The sequence below is a fragment of the Protopterus annectens genome, chromosome 8.part1 (assembly GCF_019279795.1).
Source record: "Protopterus annectens isolate FY-2018-M chromosome 8.part1, PAN1.0, whole genome shotgun sequence".
Lineage (NCBI taxonomy): Eukaryota > Metazoa > Chordata > Ceratodontiformes > Protopteridae > Protopterus > Protopterus annectens.
Window position 1 is genome coordinate 175,006,687 of NC_056742.1, and position 27,777 is coordinate 175,034,463.

The 27,777-nt window shown below is 36.2% G+C and overlaps 1 protein-coding gene across 2 annotated transcripts in view; it reads right to left on the bottom strand.

The window, feature by feature from the left end:
• Positions 1–27,777, bottom strand: part of VAT1L (vesicle amine transport 1 like) — a 1,089,685-nt gene that overhangs the window by 502,037 nt on the left and 559,871 nt on the right. For both annotated transcript variants that reach the window (XM_044081809.1, XR_006366076.1), the window contains exon 7: positions 11,231–11,425. In XM_044081809.1, coding sequence (XP_043937744.1) covers positions 11,231–11,425 — 195 coding nt within the window. The remainder of the gene's footprint in view (positions 1–11,230; positions 11,426–27,777) is intronic.

A 27,777-nucleotide genomic window follows, 5' to 3' on the forward strand; every position in this document is an offset into this window, starting at 1 on the left:
GGAACTGTGACCTGTTCAACAGCCTAGTTCCACTGTAAGTTACATATTTTATTATATGCAGATTTATATGCAGATCTGACAAAAGTATCCAGTATAAAACAATGCTAACAAAACACGCATTCTGTCCTCTCCAATCTTCATTTGATAGGTTGATAATTATAGGATTTTATGACAGAATCTTGCATCTCTGATATCTTCATAGTAACACTGAGGGCTGCACATTTTAGCATACCATATAAGGTAAATAAAGGTTTAATATTCTGAACTTAAAAGAAAAAAAATGATATACAGAAACATAAATAATATTAAACAATGTTACAGGTGAACTGCTATTGAGGTTGTTTCAACAAAACAGATGGGTACATAATTACTGCCCTGGCAGCAGCAATACCGCTTAATGGAAAGATATTTATTTGCAAAGAAAGTCTGAGTAACAATTTTTCATAAACTGGCAAATAAAAGTTATTATCTGATTATATAGGCAAGAGTCAGGAGAATAAGGTAGTGCACACTGTTATACTGAAGGATCTTTGAAATTACTTTTAAAAGATAACATCTCAACAGACAGTGGAAAAATAGGAATGCAATGCAAATTTTTTAACTAGCAGCAATTTCTTTGACTCTGGGTACTTTTCCAGACTGCTGAACTTTAGTCGATACATCTCACTGAAAGCATGTTTAGGTCTCCAATAGAGAGCAGACAAACAGTGCCTAAAATTAAATCTGCTCCAGAACAGGAGAGCTGACCTATGCCTAATCACTGTTTACACAGTCCAGCCATTCTGACTGCCTTAGTCTGCTAATGAAATGCATGTCATTACTGATGCAGGCATACGTCTTGCTTCAAAAACAAGTGGGTTGCATTAAGCACTGGTTTTATTTTACAGTTCTGATTTATATCACACGGTTTTCAGTGCTTGTCCACAAAAACAGAAAGCATTCGTCTCTTCAAATCAGTTAATCAATGCATGTGAGCATTCATTATGAAGAAATGTTTGTTTTGAGGCTCTCTAATGATTTATCAAATCACAGTGTCCTGTACAATGCTCTGAAAATGTGATTTCTGTATTGTCCATTGAAGAAACAGCTTTTGGAAAAATTAAACACACACACACCATCTGTATATTAATCCCGACACCACAGTAAGATTTATAGTGTTCACATTAAAACAAAGCAGTGAGATAAGGAAGGGTCATAAGTTGTTCTGCACTGGTTAATAATCGCCACAAAGTGTTGTGCGATGGGTAACAGTGAATATATTTCTAAAGTTTATCTTATGTTTGAGTGTAGTCCATTCCAAATAAGAGCTATGAGAGGATATAAGTCACTAAAACAAGTCTATTGTTTATACTTACTTACTTACTGTGTTTATACTTAATTATATCTCAGAAATAAAGTAACCATTTCATGTAATATCCCTTATCGGAAGCATTAAGAATGCTACATTTGTAGAATACAAACATGCAGGACAAGTAAGCGTGATCTTCTATAACGAAGTACTAAAATGTTTATAGAATCTTGAGTATTCAGTGAAATTCTAGCTAATATATTATATTTCAGAACACTGAAAGCTGAAGTAATGGGTACTACAGTCTGGACTGGTTCTGAATTCTATTATTCATAACTTTGCTGTGTCTAGGCTACACATCTTTAAATATTCTTAGTTATTCAACTATGCACAGTCCATTAACCAGTGATGCTCTTACAGTATGATAAATGTTAGGCTACTTATTAAAGCCTATAAATAATCTTTGGTGTTTGAACTATTTGTTATATGCCACACTTTTTTTTATCTTATGATGAGATCTATAAACTCTAAAGAATGTGAACACTCACTAAGGGGAGGTGGGGATGAGAACATGAAAGAAAAAATGGGAATTGACGGTAGTTTGACTACATCTGAGATGAAAATCATGTCATGGGAGGAACACTGGAAAAGACTGAAACAGCTTTTTTAATTATTTGCATATGAGATGCCAAATTGTGGAAGGCAGTCTTGCTTCTCTGTGTTAGTGAAAATGAAACCTACAAATAAAGAAAATTACTTTTGAAAAAATAAGTTCCACTACTTGTACACCACTGATAAGCTTATTACAAAAACATTGTAATCCTCAACACATAGAAACAGTTCAGAGATACACCTTTGATTCTGACACAATAAACCTTACTGCATTCATAAATAAGTGGGTAACTAGATGAACATATGAATGTAGTTATGGAGAGACAATACATCAGAGGCTTACAAGCAGGACTGTATGTATTATAAATAAAGAAAACATGCAATGAAGATAACTATCAGAAAAATAGTTTGACATCTGAAAAAGTGTTTGACATTGCTTTACCAATGAATATTGCAAATGAAATACACAAGATAAAAAGTTGCACAAAACAGTTGGTTGCACCATACAACAGAGTAAGAGTGTGTCATTCCAATAGAATGATACGCAGCAAAGTTAATGATATTATAGCTGTCTCAGTAAACAACACACACATTCTCAATGTATGTATAACCATAAAGATGCTACATGCCTGGAAAAAGACACATTGCAAAACTGTGTAAAATAAGAAAATAAATCTTGTAAGAGAGCTTTTATTAACAGAAATATAAGGAAGTTTATTTCTGATTATTGAAATTGCATTCTTGCTAAGAAGACACTACAGTATACAAAATAGACATTTCATTTATATAGTATTGTGCAGTTCAGATTTGCAGATAAGATTAATCTATTGTTAATAAAATAATGCAAGAATGTAAATGTTGAGGTTGATGCTGTGAACAGTATGTAATTATTATTAGTGAAGATAAATGAATGGAAATAAACAATATAATAATGTTTGCATCAAGTGATTTTGCACTGAAAATACACTGTAGCTCATACAAATCATGAGTAGCTGCTGATGTTATGGTGAACAAGTTAAAATTACCTTCTCTAAGTGTTAAAAATTGTTGCCCAAATTTGCTAGAGTGAAATTTGCTGAAAAAAGTCATACAATCTTGGGTTGAAATTAATCAGAAACAAGCCAAAACTAAATCCATGAAAAAGTACAACATAAAAATAAAGCTGTACTTAAAGAAGACATAGGAATGCTACTAAGATCCACTACTAGTACTCACATTTCATCAGATGCCAAAACTAGAAACATCATACTTTGCTCAGTCATTTATCATATGCTACACAGAGTACATTACTTATTCCAGTAATGCCTACAGACTTGGACATTCTTGATTGATTACTGATGGTAGATGTTAGGGCAGTTTAGGTCAGTGCATACTGAGCAAATAAAATGCAGGACCATCCAAAATACAACTTTGTAACACTTGTTGGATATGTCTTGAAAGATTTATGCTAAATAACTGAGGTGTGGCACTAAGTGTTAAAGATGGTTGCATTTTGTAGGGGTCCTGCAATCAATGCTCCACCACCAAGCTGATCCTGAAATGTCTAGAATTACATCTCTGGTAAGATGACAAGCATTGTGTGATCTGGTACAAATCAGGATGTAGAATAAAAGAAGTAAAGATGCATGATGAAAGTCAGTCAAATAGGATATCATCAATGCATACATCTTGATGGCCACAGATGTATCTTGAAAAGCCACAGTGTAGACTGCATGTGGACTAAGATGATCTCACCCTTGGAAAAAAAATGTTTTATTATTAAGAAATACTCAATCAAAGTAGATGAATATATATGTCATAAATTCTCCTACTTCAAATACAACCACTGTAAAAATCAGAAATGTTTTAATATATATAGTATTCTACTCGCCAAATGTATGTATTGTATCTGTCTCACCAGAGCAAACTTTTACGAAGAACAATGAAATTAATTATGTAACAAATCTACAATTTAATTTATTATACATCGGTCTGGTATAGAAGATTTTGAAGAAAAAAAAAGAAAAATGAATGTTGAGGCTGTGGAAACAATATCTTCATTGGTCTTGTTCAGCAAAAGGATTACTTCTCAGATGTCAACAGATTTGTCCATACCTCTTAACTAGTTCACCGTACATGGATAACTAATGCAAAACGTAAATGCAGACCAGCTGCTCTGCTTTGGGTGATGAGTGTTCTGCTTTCTACAGATTCATTAGTTCAGCCCCAATATGACTACTGAACCAATGAGACAATGGTTCTGTGGATCTAGATATCAGTCAGGTGGGGCAATCACTGATACTCCTTTATTTGTTCTTTGCCCTCAATCCAAAAGTTAAAACAGTTGAGAGCTATGCAGTTTCATAATTTTTGTAAATATGTTTTCATTAAAAATGATTTTGAATTAATGAATACAAATTACCAGCAGAGCAAAGTTCTGCCAAGTTGCACTAGTTACCTAATTATGTCATGTTATTCAGGGAACTGTCTATTTTAGCACAGGTTCCACTGTGAACAATATAATAGCCAGGATATGAACCGATCTGAGTTTTTGAGGTATATAAATTAGAAGTCTCCAGGTACCCAGAAGTGAAAAGAATAAGCACATTTTATGTTTTAAATACTCATGAGTGCTGGTGTTTTTATCTTGCCTGACATTAAAGAAATTTGTACATTGCTTGAATTAATTTAGAAGGAGTTGAAATAAATGACATGAGGTATCTCAGCTAAATAGCTTGAGCTGTGTTTGCTGACTTTTCCTGCAGTGCTACAGATGAGAATGTTGAGGTGGGTCTGACTAAGTTATGAATAAAGTCACCAGAAGCTATCCTTAAATCTAGAGACACCGGTACTGCTGTTAATGTCCAAAGTAGAGAGACAGCGTACAATTAATATGCTTAGTAATTATGCAGTCAGGATGGTTATTCTGCAGGTTCTGCCATCTTACAGAAACCATTTGCAGACAGTCAATTCTTGCAGTAACTTCTGATGGAGTTTCACATTTTATACTAAAGTATTTCAAATGAATACTTTGTGGAGGTTACACCATTTTTATCTCTCCATAACTATAATGTTTATGTCACTTTCCACTGTTAAGGCTAAAATATTCAACACTTCCTTGTGAAATGGACTGTTTGTCTGGTAGGAAGAATGACTGCACTGAAATTACTTTCAGGGAAAATACTGAAATAGATTTTTTTTCATTAAGGATGTACCAGGATGTTCTCTATTTTAATAAGATGGATTTTTCAAAGTACTGAAGCTAAAGGAAGAGAAGTCTAAGATATGCTCATGTCACTGTGCTCATATCACTGTTAAAATAATCTTTCACTCTCTCTCTCTCTGTATATATGTATATATATATATATATATATATATATATATATATATATATATATATATTCATATATAGGAATATATAGACATACACAAACACACACGTATATATATATATATATATATATATATATATATATATATATATATATATATATATATGAGAGAGATTTGAATCTCAGATTGCAATTGTGATAATCTGTTCTAATTGGGTAATACAGTTTCAAACTTAAGTCATTTCCACTCATTTACCCTTTCTCTATAGTCTGCAGTTATTCGTACTTGGGCTAAACATGAATTGTATCACATAAGGATTCTCAGCTGTAGCTTAATTATATAGCCCAAATGACAAGAATGAATGAAGACTGAGTTGCTTGATATTTGTTTGATTACTTTTCGTTTCTGCCTGGGTTTGTGTGACTCATGTTATGTTACAGTGTACTGTTCTCTTTTAAATGACTGCAATGAGGTGTGCATTTGGTGCAGAGAAGACATAGTAATACCCCTTCAAGGTGTACAATTCTGTGTCATCCCATTCAGAGATACAAAATTATATGTACTCCATAAGTACAAATTTACACATCAACCCCTACACATGAAAGTGTAAATTTACCATTGGGCAAAATTTAAGTGGTATGATTTTGAACATTCTGCTATGTTTGGCAGGTTGAGATCTGTGTGGTTGCCTCTAGCAGAAATAATGATGTCACAAAGATTGAGATTCATTTATGGCTTCCTTTTGCCAGATATGAAAGCAAATATACAGGAAAAACAGTGATGCCACACAAAATTTAATTAATGTATAAAACAGATATAGGTTTGTTGGAGATGTAAAATGAATATTAAAGCTGCCTGGCAACATATGTTTTTTGACTGTATAAGGCTTAAGCCATATTGGGATAACATAAATTATGTTTTACAGGCTGTCTTCAATGAGAAACCTAGAATGCTGCTGGAATAAAAAGTCTTCTGTTACTATACATTTTCTGAATGGTATAAAGTCTGAAACCCAAATGCCTGTCACTATCCTTTGAATCTAATCCTTACTGCCTTATCACATAAATCTAGAATCCACAAATTTCATGAGTAACAAACCTAAAACACAAGACAAAAATCCCGACATTCTGCAAAATTCTGAACAGCCGAGAGTTATGCATGCATTGCAAGGCTATGATAAACTTCTCAGTGATGACCATCTCAAATTCAAGAACTATACTACAACCCCTTTGGACCTGCACACAAACAATAAGCAGGTGCAGTGAAGACAGACATATCAGACAACATCGGCAGCACACCTTCCAAATAAATCATATTTACCTAATTAAAGTCTGCGACTCTGTCACTGTCAATAAACCACTACTTCCATACTGCTATCTGCAACAAAAGTCTAGCTAGACATGCCCGGACATCAGATCGCTCTCCCTTCCACTAAAGAAATTGTGTAAACTTCCACACAGAAACAACATTTAATTTAGAATGTGCCCTTTAAATCTTTGCATTTTGTATGCCCTTTGACCTTTCCATTTGAAATGGCATTAACTATGTTTTTCTTTCATTCAAATAAACAAAAAAAAAAAAACTTAAATATTTCCATTCAGTCCTCATACAAGATGCAGCAGACCATGTGACCCCAGCAGGAAACTAAATCCAGCTTGAGCCACTTCAAGAAAAAAGCAGTTACACAAGAAGCTTCAACAGTAAGTGCTTGAGCGTATCTATATTTAAGGGGATTTTAACTATCACACAGCTATGTTTAAAGTCTGTGAAGTACCTCTAGATTACCTTATATAGCGATTAAGCTAAAAATGGACAAAACTAAGCTCTGGATCACTCTCCACTAGCCCACTACCATTTCCATACATCTAAAGCCAACAAAGAAAAGAAAAGAAAAAAAGCACAATGAAGAAAAGACGCCATTTAGCAAAGCACATCCTCAATCAAAACTGCAATGTGTAGCACCAAACAACACATCCCAAACATCCAGCACCTACACATCAGATGCACCATCACTGACAGAATTGCATAAAGCAAATCTGGTTTTCCCTCATTAGGGTTACCACCTGTCCCACTTTGTGAGGGACAGTCCCTCTTTGGGCAGTTGTGTCCTGAAAAAAAATTGAAAAAAATGGCAAATGTCCTGATATTTTAGGACAAAATGATTTCCTATATTTTATGTAATAACTGCATAAAACAGTTATTCTGTATCTGAAACACCTAAATGTTATAAGAAACAGAATAAACAACTAAAATGCTACAAGAATAAGCTTTTATTTAGGCATACAAGTGAAGTTATGTCCTTTGTACTGACCATGGGTATGTTTCGTCCTGCAAAATCTGATGTCTGTACCACAAATGTCCCACTTTGGGCATTTGAAACGGTGGCAACCCTATTCCTCATAGAAATGTCATGTATGTGATTAGATAAAACTACTTTTTGCATAGTAATAGAATGTACTGGTAAAACTGCTGTCTCTCATAATAACAGTGTGATATTTTTTTCATAGGTAGGTACTAGGCTATTGGCCCTATAGCCTATATAAGCCTATCCAAAAAGGTACCCTGGCTTTCAGCACCCAACAAAATTATTTTCCTATGCCCCTGTTGAGCAGAGCCACAGAAGAGATCCCTGGGGTGTATTTCCTATCTCCCATCCAATCATCAAGATTTTTCTTGAAGAGTGCTAATAGTTAGGTAGTTTGTTCAAGAGTATGGGAAGTCTCTCTATCCCTCCAGCATGTTCTGTTTATTGCTGTGACAAGGTTTAGGTCCCTAGAGCATGGAACTCAGAGGGATTGGGATTTCTTTAACTGGAGCATGTCCAACAGCTCTGGGTTTGACATAGCTTTGTATGTTAGGCAGAGATCGCCTCTGAGTAGGTGATATGTGACAGAGTAAAGCTGGAGTTTTTTGAGATGGTCTGCATAGGGCATTTGTTTGAGGCTGGTAATCCTCTTTGTGTGGAATTTCTGCGGCCTTTCCAATTGTTTAGGAATAGCATACGAAATACAGAACCTACAAATGCAAGAAGAAATAACAAAAATGTGCTTGCATAACATATTGTGTTTCTAAATGATTAGCTTAACAGAATGTGCTTGTGTATACCTCTGAATGGTTTTGTTGTTTTTCCTTCACAAGTATATATTTTTAGAATAGCATGTGATGCATTGGCTTAACAGAATGTGCTTGTGTGGAACAAAAAAAATATATTATACTTCTGAATATTTTGTAACAAACGGCATTAACATTAGAGGCTTGTTGAGATACCCTAAACAGTTGAATGTACACAGATATTCAAGCTAAAAGGAAATGGCTAACTCAACAGAAAAGGCACAACTATCCTATCAATGAAAGAACATTTCAACATGCTGAAAATTGACTTTCTCTGGATGAGCATGGCTAACACAGCAGAAAAAGTTAAAGACTATCTTATAGATGAAAGAACATTTCTGAAAGAACTGAAGGAACTGATTCTCACTGGACTGAGATAAGAATACAAACAAAGAAGGCTTCAATATAGGAAAAGAATGTTTTCATAAAGGACAAGGTTTTGAAGCTATAAAAATGGTTGTAAAGACTTTTTGGTGGACAGATGTGCCAGACTTAATTCGGACCTTTTAATATTTGTAAAAGTACTACGACAAGCTCTAGTTAATATTTTGTTGGCCAACCTCAGTACAGTTGGTATTGAACTGCTCAGCAATATCAGAAACTTCCAAGTGGGTGAAATGACATTTCATCTTTGCATCTACTTTGAGACTGTCATTAGCATTTTTGACAGAAAGGGAGTTTCCAGTTTGCAATTTTTGTCTACAGCTTGATCACCTGTTAAATAATGCTGAAAATGGTAAGCCTCTTTCTGAAATAACATGGATACCATCAAGGACATAAGTGCGAAATGCACACATTCTGGGGCCATAGACTTAAACAAGACTCCTGATAAAGTTTGGAGATTATTACTTCAGTGGTATAAACAAGCCACTAGTGATGTTAAATGTAATACAGTATTGTTTGGTATAAATACAAGTGACAAAGTTTTTATGTGTAAATGTATTCATTGTTTTGATCAGTATGTACAAAAGTATAAATCTCCAATTGAACTGTGGTGACAGATAACCTTGTGTTTGTTAAAACTATGTTAAATCATGCTAAAAGTGTACATGTTGTAGAGACAGCGGAAATGTTTCAGACCTACTGCCCTCAGGGGAATGCTTTTAATACAAATAAGAAATTATTAGAACTTAATGAAAAACACATGCCAATGTTAAAGAAACATGACACACAGATTAGAAAGTATACGCAAACTGTTTTAGACATTTTGCCTAGGGTTGATGTTGCTATATAGATGGATGCTACAAAATATACAGTAGTGCACAGACATGACACTTGTAAAGATTTTCATGATGTTTGTGCAAATGTACAGAATTAAAAAAATTGTTTATGACAGAAACATGCAGATTTATGGGTTAAAGATAAAATAAATTCCACTTCAGCTGACACACCTAAAGTCCTCAGAAAGATGAAGTGGGTGTGGCTAGTTAGAGAAAATGAGTAACCATACACATTTATATTGTGTAGGGTATACCAGAAATAACAGTTAAGTTACAGGAATACAGTTTTGTTAGGATTTAAAGGGTTTAAAAATTACAGCAGATAACAGTTCAAAGTATAACAGCTCTGTACTTGGTATGAACATGTCAGAGTTAACTACAATGCTATCAGAGTATTTTAATATTACAGTTTATGACAGGATGCTACAACAGGCAGAGCATTTTAGTTATTAGTGTATTTCAATACTGTAGTTTCTGACAGAATGTTGGAACAGGCAGAGCATGACAATGCAGATATTTTTAAGTATAACATTGTTTCTCTTGATACTGATGAAGATGGGCTTAAAATAGTAGGTGGGGTAGGATGTGAGAAACATAGAAAAAGGTGGGGGGATGAAAAAAGGGATGTACTGAGAGTATTTTCAAATGCCAAACTATTGTCTAACAAACTTATGAATGCTTTATAGTAAATGCATATAAAGATATATATATATATATATATATATATATATATATATATATATATATATACTAAGGGTGCATACACATATACACACTATATATATATATATATATATACATATATATATATATATATATATATATATATATATATATATATAAAGAGTGTGTGTACATATATATGTTTGTTAATAGAGTTTTCAGAATGATATAATCAAATTTCTGAAAACCCGAACATTAACAAAAACTATATATTTTTATGTTTTTGCAGGGGAGCAATCCCCCCCTGCACTGCTCACCCCCCGCTGCAAATTTATATATACCAACTCCGCGATTGCACTACATTGAGGAAAACAGGAAATTTCTCGATCCTCAATGAACCGCAATTTCCATTCAAAAGTTTTGAGTTTTTGGAAATTCGATCATACCATCTCACTTATAATGAATTATGAGTTTCTGAAAACTCAATCAACTGATAGGGACCCATATATATATCATCACTTCAAAAGCTGTAAAAAAGTAAACAAAAATAAATAAATAAATAAACCTATTATTCTTAATATTCAGACATTTGGAATATAGGATAATAACTGTGAGACAAACAGCCTATCAATTTAAAACACTGCAGTAAATAATTAAAACATTAAGTAATTTGCATAATTTCTGCCAACCTGTATCAGTATTACAAGATAAAAGCTTCATGGCCATATACTATGTTATATTAAAGTCACATATGCACAACAAGTCAGACAGTGTATTCATTAGGAATGAAACAAACTTAAGGGGTCTGGAAAAACATGCTTCAGGTAGTTAGATTACACCAAAGTAGCACAACACAAACATTTACTACTTGATTCAGATGAACATTTATCGCATAAAGTTCTGTGTACATTTTAAAACAGTAATTGCATTTTAATAATGCATAAAATGTTAACATTTTTTCAATGGACTTATTTGCACTTTTGAATTTTTAAACATAACATATTCAAAGTTCATTCTTCCCTACCTCTTCTAAAGCCCATAATGAATCTACTCGTGGCTTGATCTTTCTTCCACAGTATAATTTTATCAACTTGTCCATCACTTGTTTCACCAAGGCACTTCTGCCTTGTTTGAAAAGAAGATTTAAAAGTGAAAATCCAGCTATGACTTTGTTCTCTTCGTATAATTTGATTGGGTTCACCTTTTCAACTTGCCACCACTGCAAAAATGAGATGAAATGATCGTTACAAAGATAAAGCAAATTATTTTTGTATACCAGTCAGGCTGCAGTAATGGTTTTTGTGATTACAAAATATATTTCTTTTTTATTAAAATAGAAAGACACAGTCATCAAAAGCAATGACCTTGATTAGCATTACAGAGAAAAAAACATTTGAAATTTATAGTCTTTTCTATCAGTTTAATAATCCCTTTGCATTTGAATATAAAAAAGTTTAATACATGCCCTATGTTCCAACTATTTTTGGCAAGCCTTTCATAAAAAATATCATGTCATATTAATGTGTTAAGATGAATTCAAAACTAATAAAAAATCTGCAGTAGCTCTGGTAAGTATAAATGTTTCATGCAGCCCCCTACATGGTTTCACAGGTGTGAACATAGCTACTGATATCTGTTAGGGTAAGACATGGCAAACATATTATTTTAATGATGGGAAAACACAGAAAGGAAAATAACAGAATGAACTTACTAGCAAAATAACTTTGCCATTTCATCCTTCATCCAAAATAGCATACTTAGTATCTACGTTTCTTAGGGCATTTGTTTCTCAACATGGATTGTTCTGTTTGTATTTCAACTGTTTCTTTCATTGCATTCTTTGAATACTTTCTGAATACATGTTTTATTAATATAGCCTGTTTTGTTTTCATTTGTAAATGTTTAAGATCAGTGAATGATGTACAAACTGTGTGAAATGTCTCATCTTTGGGAGTAATTTTCAAATCATATGTGGCATCTTATATACATATATACACATTTAGAAATTCAAGAATATAACAGCCACAGCCTGAAGAGTTCTAACAAAAATCATACCTCCTTTTTGACATATACTTACTAAGTGAGCCATACAGTGTATCATAAATTTATTTTGTCTTATGAGGCAATACATGGTATTGTCCAACAATTGTCTAAATAAACCCTTAGAAACTCCTACTTTTTTATTTTCAGAATTCTCTTCTTCTTCTCTTTTGGCTTTTCCCATTAGGGTCGCCACTTTGGATCATCTGTTTCCATTTCCTCCTGTCCTCTGCATCTTGCTCTGTCACACCAACCACCTGCATGTCCTCTCTCACCACATCCATAAACCTTATCTTAGGCCTTCCTCTTTTCTGGCAGCTCCATCCTTAGCATACTTTTCCCAATATACCCAGCATCCCTCCTCAGCACATGTCCAAACCAACACAATCTCGCCTCTGTGACTTTGTCTCCAAACCGTCCAACCTAAACTGACCTTCTAACATAATGATTCCGATGATTCCTCGGAATTTTCAGAATTCTCTGTAGTCACATATTTGTTTCTTAAACTCTAACTTTTGACACGTTTTAAACATCTGTACTCAAAATGGCAAACTTAAATCTTCCGAGAGTATTCTCTAAGACAGAATAAGTTCAACACTCTCACCATTTCCTCATAAGTGTAACTCTCAGTCATTTGGCACTTCAAAGTGGAAATTCAAAGTATCATTTTAGTTCAACTTATGTTTAACCTGATATAGGCACAAAGTAGTCATTGCAAATTCTACCAGACTGCAATAAGTTTCATGTAACACCACTAAGATCTCTATTTATCTTTATTAACTTAATGTTAATATGTAGTCCATTACAGAAAAATCATTTATGCAATTTCTTCAAACTCATCTTTAGTTGTCACTTATCATTTATAACTTCCGATTCATTGTATAACAACAATTTTCAATTCTTGTCTACTAAGCACCAAACCTGTTTTTACTCGTAAACCCTAATAATGTGTTTTCTCTATTTTATTTATTTTATCTGTGGTAATGCATGAATTATATACACTTCTACTGGAAGCAGTCAAGTATCTTCCTTTGGTACAACAATTTTGTCAAATTCACTTTTCTGTTCTTTGAATACAGAAGCTGATTGCTGTCAAAATTCTGTCAGTGTGCCTAGAAAGCAAACTACAGCAAAGTACTGATACCCTGAGGGTATTTCAGCAGGAAAGCTTACACTGTCAGACACATTTACCCTTGCACAGAATACATCTTCATGCAACCAGGTAACTATCCGTTTGACTAGTATTTTATTTGTATTCATGTATTTTAATATCATAGCAAATAATTTCTATTAGCAGACTTGCTATGATAGAAGTTGTCAGAGCTTTTAAGATATTACCCTTGAAGAAGTGAAATGCTATGCTTGATTTAATCTGACTATCTTCATTCGGTATATAGCAATACCAAGCCTATTGTCAAGAAATGTTTTTAAAACATCCAATATGCATAAAGTTATTACATTTTCTACAAAAATCAGCAAGTTTGTAGGAATACTTATGCCATTTTTTTAAACTTAATGTGAGCTATTGAACTTACATGTTACAAATAATTCCAAGACTCTTTAACAAATATAAAAATGATAACAGATAATTATATATATTCAAGTAAATTAATATATTAAACTGTGGTCATAGTAAAGGAAACCTATATTTCATTATGCATCAATTTATAGAAAACACAGCTAGAAAAAAATCTGCTAATCATTGGTGATGCCACAAAAGTCCAAGATAAAATTCCTTTAAAATGAGTAAATACTAAGGTTATAGTGAAAGAATCATTGCTACTGTTTTTAAGGATCAAAAAAATTCCCTAAGAAATCCTTACAGACCAAGGCAACCCATTCATGGTCAGAGTAATGCCTGCTTTATGCCAGCTTTTACAGAGGAAGCAGATGAAAACCTCTTTAATACCACCCTCAAATAGATGGGTTAGTGCAAAACTTTGAAATCTACATCTTGTAAAGCTAGAGAATAAAACTGGAAACATGGGGACAAGCTGCTTCCATACCTTTTCATTTCTGTAAGAGATGTACCCCAAGCCTCAAACAGATTTACATCCTTTGAGCTAGTGATTAGCAGATATCCTCTAGGCTTGATAGATATAGCAAAGGAAATCAAAGAAGAAGGAAATAATCCCCTCACGAGTGCAACAAGATATTATACTGAATTGCAGGACAGATTAAAAGCTATAATGCCTATTGTCAGAGAACACATGGTGCAAGCAAAAGTAGCCCAAGAATGAGCATTCAGTAGAATTTCAGGCAAGGAACAAAGTGCTGGCATTAGTGCCTATTGCAAGAAATATATATTTATTACTAATAAGACCCCCTTGAAGTGAAAGGGTAAGTAAATGAAATAAATTACAGAGTAAGTCAGTATGGAAAAAGAAAAGCCAAACAGAGATACTACATAAATGTACTGACACGCCAGAAAGAAAGTGTGATTTCTATTGTGAGTATGTTTACTGAAAAAAAGTGAAAAATTCAACAGCATATCCTGAAGTAATGATAGAAGAAACACGGTCAGAGTTGGTACTCAGGAATAGAGATATATTACCAGAACTGCATAGGAGAACTAATTTAATTCAGTGCAATATTGGGACTGTACGTGTTGCAAAAGTAAATATAAAACACTATTGAAGGAGTAAATACAGAAGACACAGACTGGTGGCCACAGTGGAATCACAGAGTGATTGTAATAACCTTACTGTGGTGGTTCCTACTCCAGGCTGGACTATAAAATTTTACAATGACATTAGAAAGCTGGATAGTATAGCCAGCTTTGATTCCTACCCTGTGTCTGGACTGGAGAAGTACATAGGAAACTTAGGTAAGACTAAATTTCTAAGGGTTATTAGTAAAGCCCAGTAACTCTGGCAACTAAAAAATAAAGCAGTATTCTCCACATTTAATGGCATTTTCACTTTAAGTAGCAATGCTTTAGAGGCTTAGGGAAGGGTGTTTAGAGTTCCCAGCAAAAATGTAGAGGTTTATCTTGACAATATAGTTATTTTTCAGAAGTCTGGGAAACTCAGCAAGTGAAGGTCTGAGCTGTTCTTGATTCATTAAGACAAGCTTGTTTGACAACTAACCCAGCCAAGTACAAAATGGGTGACTGACTGACATGTAGTAGTAGGGCTATGCAGCAGGTATGAGGACAGTAAAAGCCTGGAGTGAAAATGTAGAGGTTGTATGTAACTGACCCATATTCACAGCCAACAAGGAAGTCATGCAGTTTTTCGGAAGGTCATCTACTACTCCACATTTATACTAAAGACTGACATAACAGCATGTTACCTAATTGATTTAATCAATGAGGTCCTCCCTGAATTTCAAATAGATGGAAGAAACAGACCAGGCATTCACAATGTTGGAGTATGTTGCATTGTAAACCTATACTGTTAGCTATGGACATCTCTAAACAGATGGCAGTGTTCATATATGCCTCCAAAGTAGGTTTCAGAGCAGCACAGATATGTTCTGCTGAAGGAGCTTTTTCCATATGAGCTAGAAATGAAACAACACTGAGTGGATGAGTGGAGGTATTCAGTAAGTGAGTGAGCTTGTTGGGTAGAAAATGAGCTTTATCTACACACAATTTTTACTGGATACAGATCATGCACCCCTTTGAGGGCAATGCAGAGAGGGAGACAATAAATCCAAGTTTGCCACATCAGCTTTGTCATTTTGCCCCTTCTATTCCAGTTTTAAATAATTCACTGTCTGGCCTGAAATCAACTGAAGGCAGATAGGCTTCCAGGCCTACAACCCAAATACAGGCACTACAACTGATAGTTCTAGTGTGTGTGTGTGTGTGTGTGTGTGTGTGTGTGTCTGTCTGTGTGTGTGTGTGTGTGTGTGTGTGTGTGTGTGTGTGTGTGTGTGTGTGTGTCTGTCTGTGTGTGTCTGTGTGTGTGTGTGTGTGTGTGTGTGTGTGTGTGTGTGTGTGTGTGTCTGTCTGTGTGTTTGTGTGTGTGTGTGTGTGTGTGTGTGTGTGTCTGTCTGTGTGTTTGTGTGTGTGTGTGTGTGTGTCTGTCTGTCTGTGTGTGTGTGTGTGTGTGCGTGTGTGCCTGTCTGTCTGTGTGTTTGTGTGTGTGTTTGTGTGTGTGTGTGCGTGTGTGTGTCTGTCTTTGTGTGTGTGTCTGTCTGTGCATGTGTGTGTCTTTCTGTCTGTGTGTTTGTGTGTCTGTCTGTGTGTTTGTGTGTGTGTGTGTGTGTGTGTGTGTGTGTGTCTGTGTGTTTGTGTGTCTGTGTGTGTGTCTGTGTGTGTGTGTGTCTGTGTGTCTGTGTGTGTGTGTGTGTGTGTGTGTGTGTGTGTGTGTGTGTGTGTGTGTGTGTGTGTGTGTGTGTGTGTGTGTGTGTGTGTGTGTGTGTGTGTAGAGGGGTGTCATGTAACATAGCGATTACTTTGCCATTTCTGAATACTAGATTACAATGAAAATGGTAGAAACTTCCTGACTGAACCCATGTTGTACACTAGAGAGTGTGCTTGTAATGATAAATACAAGCTTTACAGGCAAGACACAGACAGTCATATGAAGGTAAGTCCAGCTGTGAAAACTTTGACAAAGGCTGCTGTACCTATAAGGCTGCTTGTATGAGAAACTGGGAAGTGCCTTCCTTACTCGCAGAATTGTTACTACTTGTATTGTGAAGGTAGTAATGGAAAATACTTATGAACTATGGGCATTCTAGGGCTAGCTTTGAGGGACTCTGTGTGAGCTGTGTTTCAAGGGACTGAAACCTTACTAGTCCGTTATAGACCACAAAACAGTAAATACTACTTTAAGGGCTGCAATTTAAGTGTTTATTTTCTACATTATTTCTAATATGCACACATTTTTGTCTATGCTGAATCTTGAAAACTGATGATTAATAGTATTTCTCTAACTATTATTAAAATGAAATGTGCCCCCGCGCACACATCTCTGAATACAGAGGGGAAAATTTAGATTGTCAGTTAGCATTTCACTGGCATAGAGTTTATGAAAGACATTACATCACTTGGTTGAATCACTGGAAACTGTCACTGTCAGTGAATTATAATGGATATTCTTTAAAGGAATAAACATAATTTAAAAAGGATACTTTGTTACCCTAAAACTATGAAAAGTGATAATAAGGGTGGTTGTACGAAGCCATGTGGGCATTGTAATTTTTGCCCTTTTATTGACAGTAACACTCAGTTTTTTCAACCAGACTTACAGAAAGTATTTATGATACAAGCAGATGCAAACTGTATGACATCAGATGTGGTTTATTTGGCTACTTGTCAATCCTGCCCGTCATTCTACGTAGGCAAGACTAATCACCCCTTAAGAGATAGGATGAGGGAGCATATCTATCATGTGAAGAGAGGTACATTGCACAATGCTCTAGCCAAACATATTACATTAAACAACAATGAACATTACTTTTTATTCAAGGTGCTAGAAGTTATTTCTCCCAATGTAAGGGGAGGTGATATCAGAACCTACACAGAAAGTAAGAAAATGTAATGGATTATTTCTTTAAGGGCTGACAAAGGTTTTGGCCTGAATGAGAGAGCCTCTATAAGACCAAAACTAAAACAACGTAGAAATGTCAAATGAATTGTTATACACTGATTATATACAGATGTATTTACTTTTTAATTTATACATAGTTTTGTGTTTCTTAATATAATTCAGTTAGTCATAATATTCTGATCAATATGTTTGTAATTTGATGCCTAGCCATTATTTATCTTTCAGCAATGCATTTTGTGAAGCTTTTATATATTTGTTTTTTATCTATCATTTTAGACATCATCTATATCTTTAAAAATGATGGGCAGTACCTTGTTTGCTAATTAACCATGAGTATGAGTCATCATCTGCAGGTATATAAGCATGCAGTTAACACTTGGATTTTTGTATAGATCTGATGAAGCTACTTGCGAAAGCGCTTATCCTGTCTTATATTTTTGTATTAAAAGTGGAGATTTTAATTAATTTTTGCATCGTTTGACTTCCTCACTGTCGCTCAGTTCCTGGCTTTATTTACTGATTTTAAACTTTTTTCTGTGAACCTGAGCGTTTACCTGTCCCATTGGATTTACTTTGCTACATTAATATTCTTAACTCTGTTTTAGGGATGGTTGGAGTGTAAAGGTACACATGTTAAGACTGTTAAAGAGAGCACTACCTGACAGAGATCCATATCATTTTTACCAAGAGTGGGTGACAGTGTGGAGAAGGAAATCATTTCACTGGTGATGAGCAATCTCACAGTAAAAATGTACAGATGCATGAGTACTGGGAAGAATATGCAGGTGGAGAAAACTCTGCAAAAACATATTGTCTTTGTATTTTAGTAGAGTTGAATGTAAGGCAGTTTAGCTGTTGCTATGTTGAATCCTGATGAAATGGCACATCACTGGTTAAATACAAACACATATGCAGATGCACTATATTTAAAAATATATCAGCTCCATCCATCCATCCACCCACATTCTTTTCCCCAGATATTCTCAGTATATTAAACCAGATAGATACTTTATGATTATAGTTTCATAGTTTTATATGACTGCATTTAATTCATTTAATCCATAATAATATATTTCATAATAATTTATTAATTTTAATATATTAATATTTAATTTAATAATTTAATTTATTTATAATAAATTCATAATTTATTTAATTGAATCTATATTCCTTGACATGTGAAAAGCCTTTGACACTGTCTCCCATCAAATCCTACTAAATAAACTATCATCCCATGGCCTCAACAAAACAGCCCTATCCTGGTTCCATAGTTATCTCTCTGTCAGCAAGCCACCACCCTGCCCCCCTTCTACCCATCACTGTTGGTGTACCCCAAGGATCCATACTTGGCCCCCTTCTCTTTACAATTGTTTCTAACAACCTCAGCTCTTCAACCCAACTAGCCTCCATAGTCCAATACGCCGATGACTCTGCATTAATCTGCACAGCCCCCCCACCCCCCAGGACCTTAAACAAAAATGCAAAAATCTTTCCAGGACATAGAAATCTACCTCACTAGCCATCAACTCATACTTAACCCCAATAAAACCAACTGTCTTCAGTTACAATAAACCCAAAATATGCCTGACTCCACTTTCTATCCTTTCCATTAACGGAACCAAAATAGATCCCACCAGCCAAGCCAAACTTCTAGGTGTCACAATCGATGATAACCTAAGGTTTGACACCCACATCTCCCTCACCATCAAAAAAGTCCACTCCAAAAAAAGTCCGCTCCAAACTTGGCACCTTTTACAAAATTAATCCTTGCCATACAGACAATGCCACACAAGCCACTGCCCACACACATCTACTCTCCACCCTCCTCTACGGCTCCTTAGCATTCACAAACATTTGTAAATCTGACCTAAATAATCTGGAATCATGCTACAACAAAATTGCTAGGTTTGCCACAGACCACCCATACAGAACCCACCACTGCTCTGTACTCTCCCAACTTAAATGGTTAGAACTACCAAACCTTCTAACATTTAACCAACTGTCCATAGCCTGCAATATAATTCACAAACTTAACAACTGCCCAGCACTCACCAATCTAGTCCAACCCAACAGCAATCCTAGAGCTCTAAGATTCTCAAATAAACTATTGTTAAAGATTACCCAAGCCCACAACATACAGGTCACGGTTCTTTTTTTCCTATAAAATTGCCAAACTGTGAAAAACTCTTCCTCAACCTATGGCTAAAAATCCCAGGATTCATGAGTTTAAAAACCTCCTTAAGGAGCATCTAGCAAAACACTGGCTCTGCACCTGCCATACTCCTGGTTAAGTTACCTACTCTACCTACTACTCCCTTACATTACCCTAAACTAGCTCATTCTCACAGCTACAAATATTAACTGCTGAAGGCTATCTTGATTCTACACTCAGTTTCAGTTAGCAATGTATACACATATACTGCTTTGTCTTTAACTGTTATGTAGACTGCATTTCTCTATCTTGCAATTACTGTATCACACTGTTCTTACTATTAACTCATGTGGCCAGTTTTTTATCACTAACTGTGCCATTTGTTTGTTAAACAGGTTAATTTATTAATTATTTGCTAATTATTGTTATAGAACTAATTTCTTTATTGACTTGCTTTGTACAGTGTTGATTAATATGTGTTCAGTTTGATTGCTTAATACTGTCTATTTGTATGTATGGAGCTTTTCCCCCCGGGCCTTCGTTGAAAATGGGCCTCATGCCCAGTCGGACATTACCCAGTAAACAAACAAAAATAAATAAATAATAAATAAACTTTAGGTCTGAGGGCCATCAATGAATGCAGATCCCCAGAAACCATAACTATATTTATGTTTCTAATGCACTCATTTAACTTTTTTAAAAATGTTCAAGGATTCTGATATATAAACAAAGAGTAGTAGTCTGTGCCATAGTAATGATGTAACTTGAGAGATGCAAGCATCCCTTTTGATCACGTTGTTCCTGTGGAATTGTATGCTGGCTACCTTGGGTGAATGTTAGGGTACTGATTGCATAATGTTAATCCTAAATAAATTCTCAGATCTTAATTTTGTATTGATTCCTATGCTTGGTAAAGTTTGCCCCTCGGTATTCTGTACTCCATTTTGAACAAATCTAGCTTTTGGAGCTCTAAGAAAGTTTTCTTACTCATTCCTCTTAATTCCTTTGAGAATATTCTTCAAATTAGTTCTTGTTATATATGTCACCAATTGCTAGTTCTCAAAATGTTAGATTATATATGATTTTCAGTCACACCATGAACTTATAAAGGGAACATAGTACTGCAGGTTCTCTGGTCACTATAATCTTGAACAGCAATCATATCTGTCTCAAAACCCTTGTCTTAATGTCTGCAATGTGTTTCTTAGAATATTTATTTATTTATTTGATTTGTTTACCGGGAAAGTCTGACTGGGTCAAAAAGTGCCCATTTTCAGCAGAAGCCCAGGGAGAAAAGCTCCACAATCACAATTTTTCAAAACTAAAGTACAGATATTTTAAATCTCAAAGTATCATGATCCTGTATGTAACAGGAGAGTGAAAAAAATGAAAAAATGTTGTAATGAGTAAAACATAGAACATATGTTTCTTAGTAGAGTGCAAGTAAAAACAATAACATGAGTTTGAGAAAATATGTGAGGAGAAACTCAATAGTCATATTACTTGTTACACAGATTAGTATGTGATAAATGAAACCTTAGATGAGTTTAATAAGATATTTAATGACAGACCCTGACCTATTTGCATTCTAAGATCCTAAATGTTTTTGACAATTTCTAGTTGTTTTTATTGGAGGGGGTATTGCATGATAGTCTCTTCATCACATTTTATTTATTTTCTGGTAAAGATTTGGGTCCCTAGTTCTGGCATTTGTGGGATTATTAGACTTGTGAAGAACCAGGACAGCGGGGGTCTCTAATGAGAAAACAAGGCAAAGATCTCCCCTTAAGACCCCATAATATACTGAATAAGGAAACCGTGCTTTCAGCATCTTTAAGTTCATGCTCTTCTTAGTGAGGACACTCAGAGGTCTTTCTAGAAATTTGATACGACTAGTGAGGTAAAGTGGATATAACAAGTTTACGCACCCCTGTTAAAATGCCAGGTTTTTGCGATATTAAAATTAGACTACAATAAATCATTTCAATACTTTTCTCACCTTTAATGTGACCTATAATCTGTACAATTCAATTGATAAACAAATCTGTTAGGATGAAAAAATATAAAAAATAAACAACGTACAATAAGCTGGTTGCATAAGTGTGCAAACCCTTAAACTAATACTTTGTTGGCCTAATAGGTTCTGAATATAATGGAGCCCTGACCTCTTTAGATCCAAAGCATATTCCCTTGGCAATTAGCTATGCAAAGTAGAAGAACTTTTCTGACTACTGTTGTGACAAGATGATCTATAGAGTGGTATTTATCAACCCATGTTCTAAGATTGCTAACTACATCTTTGTTATGAAGATGGGTATTGAATATGTTCTATGCCTAAGGGAGGGGTTGTCTATGAATGTGAAAATACTGCACTTTGTTTGTATTTAGTTAGTACCTATAGTCAGTACATCAGAGGTTTATGAGTGTAACTTCTCGCTGAAGGGTTTGTGTATCTAAGGAAGACTTCACAATAATACCTATTTTCAGTCATCGGCAGATGTAGAGTTAGACATTTAATGCTATACCAAGCAAAAATAGGAGTAGCCAGCCAACCACAGCCAAGACATAAAGACTTTATTTAAGACAATGGTAAGTGCTTTCATGCAAAAATGCACTTCATTAGACCAACAAAGAATACAAAATGCACTCCATATAAATATTAAAACCAATCAAATCAATGAGCTAATTTACACTCCTTAAGCACAGGTCTTAAGGGAACATTAGTTTTAAGAACTGTCCTTCCTTAAAATGACAGCTTTGTTATAAGCTGAAGGCTCCTGTTTTTAATAAGCCTCTAGAATCAGATAGATCAGGCACACATGCTTGTAGATCTTGTAAAGCCTGTGTCTATACTTCAAGTCAACAGATTTTATACATTCAGTGACAGGGCAGAGGTTTGCGTTTAAACTTTATTCTGATTGTACTTCTGAAAATTTAGTTTACTTGGCTATTTGTAATGACTGCACATTTTTTATGTGGGTAAAACCAATTGCTCCCTCAAGGAACGAATTCTAGAGCATATAAGGAAAATTAGAGGTGGAGACTTAAGTAATGCTCTACCCAAACATAGATTTACATTCTACACATACTTTTTCTTTCTTGGTTTTGCAGTTAGCACTTAATAGTTTGAGAGGGGGTGATATGGTTAATAAAGTTGAAGAGGCTGAAATGCACTGGGTTATTAGGTTACAAGCCCATAGAACTCCTGGCTTAAATTGTAATGTTCCCTTCATTTTTGTTGTTGGACCAGTCTTTGACCAAGTGTGTTTTTTTCTGTTTTTTACATTTAATGCTATATATTTTTTTCACATGGCATTGCCTTTCTTTTCTTCAGATTAAAATGGAAACCAGCTCCAGAAGGCCAGGATATTATCAAGTATTTAATTTTATTACATCTTCCTTGTTTTAAATGACTGCGTTTATTTTGCAGTCATCTGCATATTTAGTCAACCAGAAATCAGATGATTTTGAAAAATCAGAAAACACAGAGTTTAAAAGGACTGGAGCCAGGTACAGATCTCTGGGATACTCCTGCTGTTAATCTTTTCCATGTAGATTTAGATTCATATTTCAGCACTCTTTGTTCTCTCCCCTTCAGCCCAGATGATATCCAAGATATAAGATAGGGGTTTGCTTTTATTTAACAAAGCTTATTCAGGATAAATTTATATGACAGTGTAATGAAAGCTTTACTAATGTCTAAGCAATGTCTTCCCTGATCCATATGCTCTGCCGCATCATCAAATTTTAAGTGTGCAATGCCATTTCATAAAGCCATACTGTTTAGTTCTTATCAAGTGTTGCAGAAAGCAATGCTCAAAATATTTGTCAAAGACTAATTAGCCTACTATTAGACACATCCCGTTTAATAACTTCCTTAAAAATTGAAATAGCATGAGACGGCAGTCACAGGATATACATGAGAAAACCATTAAACATTCTAGTAAGAGTATACATTATTTCATGTGATAGCATCATATCAGGGCAGCACAGTGGTGGACGAGTTAGCATTGTTGCCTTCCCGGTTCGATTCTTGGCTGGGGTGCTTTCTACATGGAGTCTGCATGTCCTCCCTGTGTTTGCATGGGTTTCCTCTGGGTGCTCCAGTTTCCTCTCACATTCCAAAGACATGCAGTAGGTGGACTGGACACTCTGGCCCTAGGTATGGGTATGTGAATGTGGTGTGCATACATGGGAGGAGGGTTGGGTGCCAGGCTAGCAACCCGAACCCATAAAAACCATAACTGCTATGAAACGAGCGCAGGAAGGCACTCATTGCCTGATGTGCTGAATGCATGGGAATCGATGGATAGATGGGGTGTCTTAACAAGACTACGTGGTATTTCATTAGGGTTCATAGAACATATACCCTCTTAATAGTGTTTGTTACATTATCCTGTGGAATTATTGTGCAATCTTTATTTATTTTGAGAGAACTCATGTGATCTGACGTATCAGTTGCTGGCCCACCAAAACTAACAAAATATTCATTAAGAAATTGTGCCAACTCATCTACATATTCACATATTTGTAAATCAAGAAATGGAGCAGCCATCATAGTTAATAAAATGGGTTCAAGGTTAGTGTTCTGTCACAGTTTAACCAGAGGTGGGCTCACACACAAATACTTTATAAGCCCATGTGCAATTGTCTTTATTATTACTGAGTCTACTATTCTATTGGCTCTTATAAGTGACATAGCTAACTATTCATAGGTTCATAGATGTGTACTAGGCTAATGACCCTGGGACCTTTACAAGCCTAACCATAGGATTACCATGGCATAGTGCCACCCGGCCTTAGTTCCCATTGCCTCTGTCGAGTAGAGCCACTAGTGTTATCCAGGGGGTGAATTTTCTGTTTCCATCCACTCATCAAGATTTCTCTTGAAGAGGGTCAGCGAGGTGCTTGACATGTATGGGAAGTCTGTTCCATAGCATGGGCAGTCTCTGGGTTATGAACCTGTCCCTCCAGCATGTTCTGTTAGTTGTGGTAATGAGGTTGAGGTCTCTGGAGCGTGTGGTGTGGAGGGATTGGGATTTCTTTAGACGTAGCATTTCTAACAGAGCTGGGTCAGACATGGCTTTGTAAGTCAAGCAGAGATCGCCTTTAAGGAGGCGATATGAGGCAGAGAATAATTGGAGTTTTTTGAGTCTGTCCATATAGGATAAGTGTTTAAGGCCTAGGATCCTCTTTGTGAGGTACTTTTGCAGCCTATCTAGTTGTTGCAGGTGTCTAGTGAGGTACATGCCAAATGGGGCATTGTACTTGATGATTGGCCTATTGAGGGAAGAGTAGAGGGAGACAATCACCTCTTTCTTCCTGGATGCAAAACCCTTAGTAATAAGATGTGCCACATAGAAGGACTTTCTGACCACAGTAGCAATGTGGTGATCAAAAGAGAGGTTTCTGTCAACCTGTGTTCCCAGATCTCTTGTAACACCTTCTGTGTTCAGTGGGTTATCATCAACGTGGTAATTTATAGGAACTGGGTTTTTCCAAAGGGAATGAAGACATTTTCTGGCATTGAGCTTAAGGCAATGGGTCTGACACCAGTCGTTGGTCACAGTGAGGCCATTCTGTAGGATGCCAACATCACCTGGGGAGTTAATAATAGCTCCCAACATGCAATCATCTGCAAACTTTGTCAGCCAGAGTCCCTTGTGTTGGCCTGGACTTCATAGAAGTAGATATCAAAACAGGAGAGAGGACACAGGACCAAACCCTGTGGGACTCCACTCGTGACTAATCGACAGTCTGACTTGGAGTCAGCTACTTTCACTGTGGGTTCTATCTGTGAGCCAGTCTGCAACCCACCTAGTGATATAGGGGTTGATGGCAAGGTTAGTTAGTTTTTTTATGATTCCTGAGTGGGGAACGGTATCAAAAGCCTTGGCCAGATCAAGGTAGGCTGTATGAACCACCTTGCCTTCATCCACAGTTCAGGAGACTGACTCAAAGAAGTCGACCAAGTTGATCAGGCATGATCTACCCTTCACAAAACCAAACTGTGTGGGATACAGAGTTTGGAGATTCCCTATGTCCTTGTTTATTAGGTTCATGATGATGCGTTCCATAACTTTGCATATCAGACTCATCAGGCTAATGGGGCAATAGTTCCCAGGGTCTGTAGTCACTCCTCCTTTGTGAAGAGGGATGACTGTAGCAGTGCAACATTCATCAGGGACAAAGCCTGAGATGAGGCTGTGATTGAACAGGGCACACAGGTGAGGTGCCAGTTCACTCTGTAGTTCATGTAGAACACAACCAGGGATATTGTTGGGTCTCATAGAAGCTGTATTCCTGGCCTTGGACAGTGCTGTTTTAACCTGTGTAACAGTAATACTGGGTGCCTGGCAATCTACTGGTATTGTGACTGGTCCTTTGGGGGGGTACAGTTGGCACTGAATCTGTCAGCCAGTATACTTGCAACATCTGTTGGCTCAGTATAGGCAGTACCATTGTGCAGAAGCTCAGAGCAAATCTGGGTATTGCCGTGGAGATTCTTTACATAACTATAGAAAGCCTTGTGGTTATCTTTACTATCTGCTGAAATTCTGTTTTCATACCTAGCTTTAGAGGATTTGATGAGGGATCTCAACTTTTTGTTGAGGCAGATAAGGGAGTTTTCCCAGTCTTGGGACTTCACCTTATTCCACATCAGTTTCCTCCTTCTGTTGTAGAGTTTGTTTTTGGCAGGGGACCACCAGATTGGCTTCCTTTTTTTGGAGGACAGTGTCTTGGTTCTATTGGGTATGGTGAGATCCATGTATTTGGTACGTGTTCGTACAGTGCATTGATGTATGATTCTGCAGTCACGCAACTATTCTCCATTTGCATGGGTGCCGTGAAGTTAGCCACCTCTGTTTTTAGGATCCCAAATTTAGCTTTGGAGAAGTTTTTCATGGTGGTTACCTTTGGTGGTGGTGGTGGGGGGAGGGATGTGGATTTCCAAGGTGATTAGTTTGTGGTCGTATCTAACCAGGGAGGAGCTGACTATTGGTGTAGAGCAACGGTCACCCATGTTAGTAATGACCAGGTCAAGGATGTTGCTACATCTAGTGGGGGTAAGGACGAGCTGGTCCAGGGCATTGGAATTAATGAACTCCAGGAAACGTTGGGCAAGTGTATTGGCACATGAGTAGTTTACCCAATTAATGGAGGAGTAGTTGAAGTTGCCTAGTAAGAGAGTGTTAGGATGGACTCTAATATTCTCCAGGGTGCTTAGAAATGTGAAGTGCGAGTCTTGGGACATGGTTGGGGACCTATAGCAGGCTACAACCTGAATCGCTGTCTTACCCAGTGTTAGCTGCACCTGAAGTATCTCTGATGCATTATGTTGGGCTACCAGTCTGGAGGTGTGTGCATCCTTTAGGAATATGGAAACACCACCACCTTTGGAGCTTCAGTCCAAGTTCTGGGGCCGAAAGGTGTGGAATGAGTTATAGCTTGGAAGTGCAGGGGTGCTTTCTGCTGCCTTGAACCAGGTCTCTGTTATAGCACAAATGTTGATGTTCTCCATTTTAAGGAGTGCCTTGAGCGAGTGCATTTTGAGATTTAGACTTCTAGCATTGAACAACATGACCCTCAGATTGTATTTGTTTTACAGCTGTTATGGTGGTAATTTGGTCTTTGGAACACCACCTAAAAAAGGCACTATAGGGGTGGCAAGAGCCTTGGGCAGTATCCAGATGCCCAGGGGTGATAGATGCAGGCCATCTCTGGCAAAGCATCGAGGTTTGTCAATCATGTCATCCCAGGCAGACAGATACTAGATCCCCTTACAATGACACCAGAAACATAGCCAATTGTTGAAATCAATCATTTTCTGCTTGTACTGTGGTATCATTATGGGTGATGGTAGGATGCTGCTCA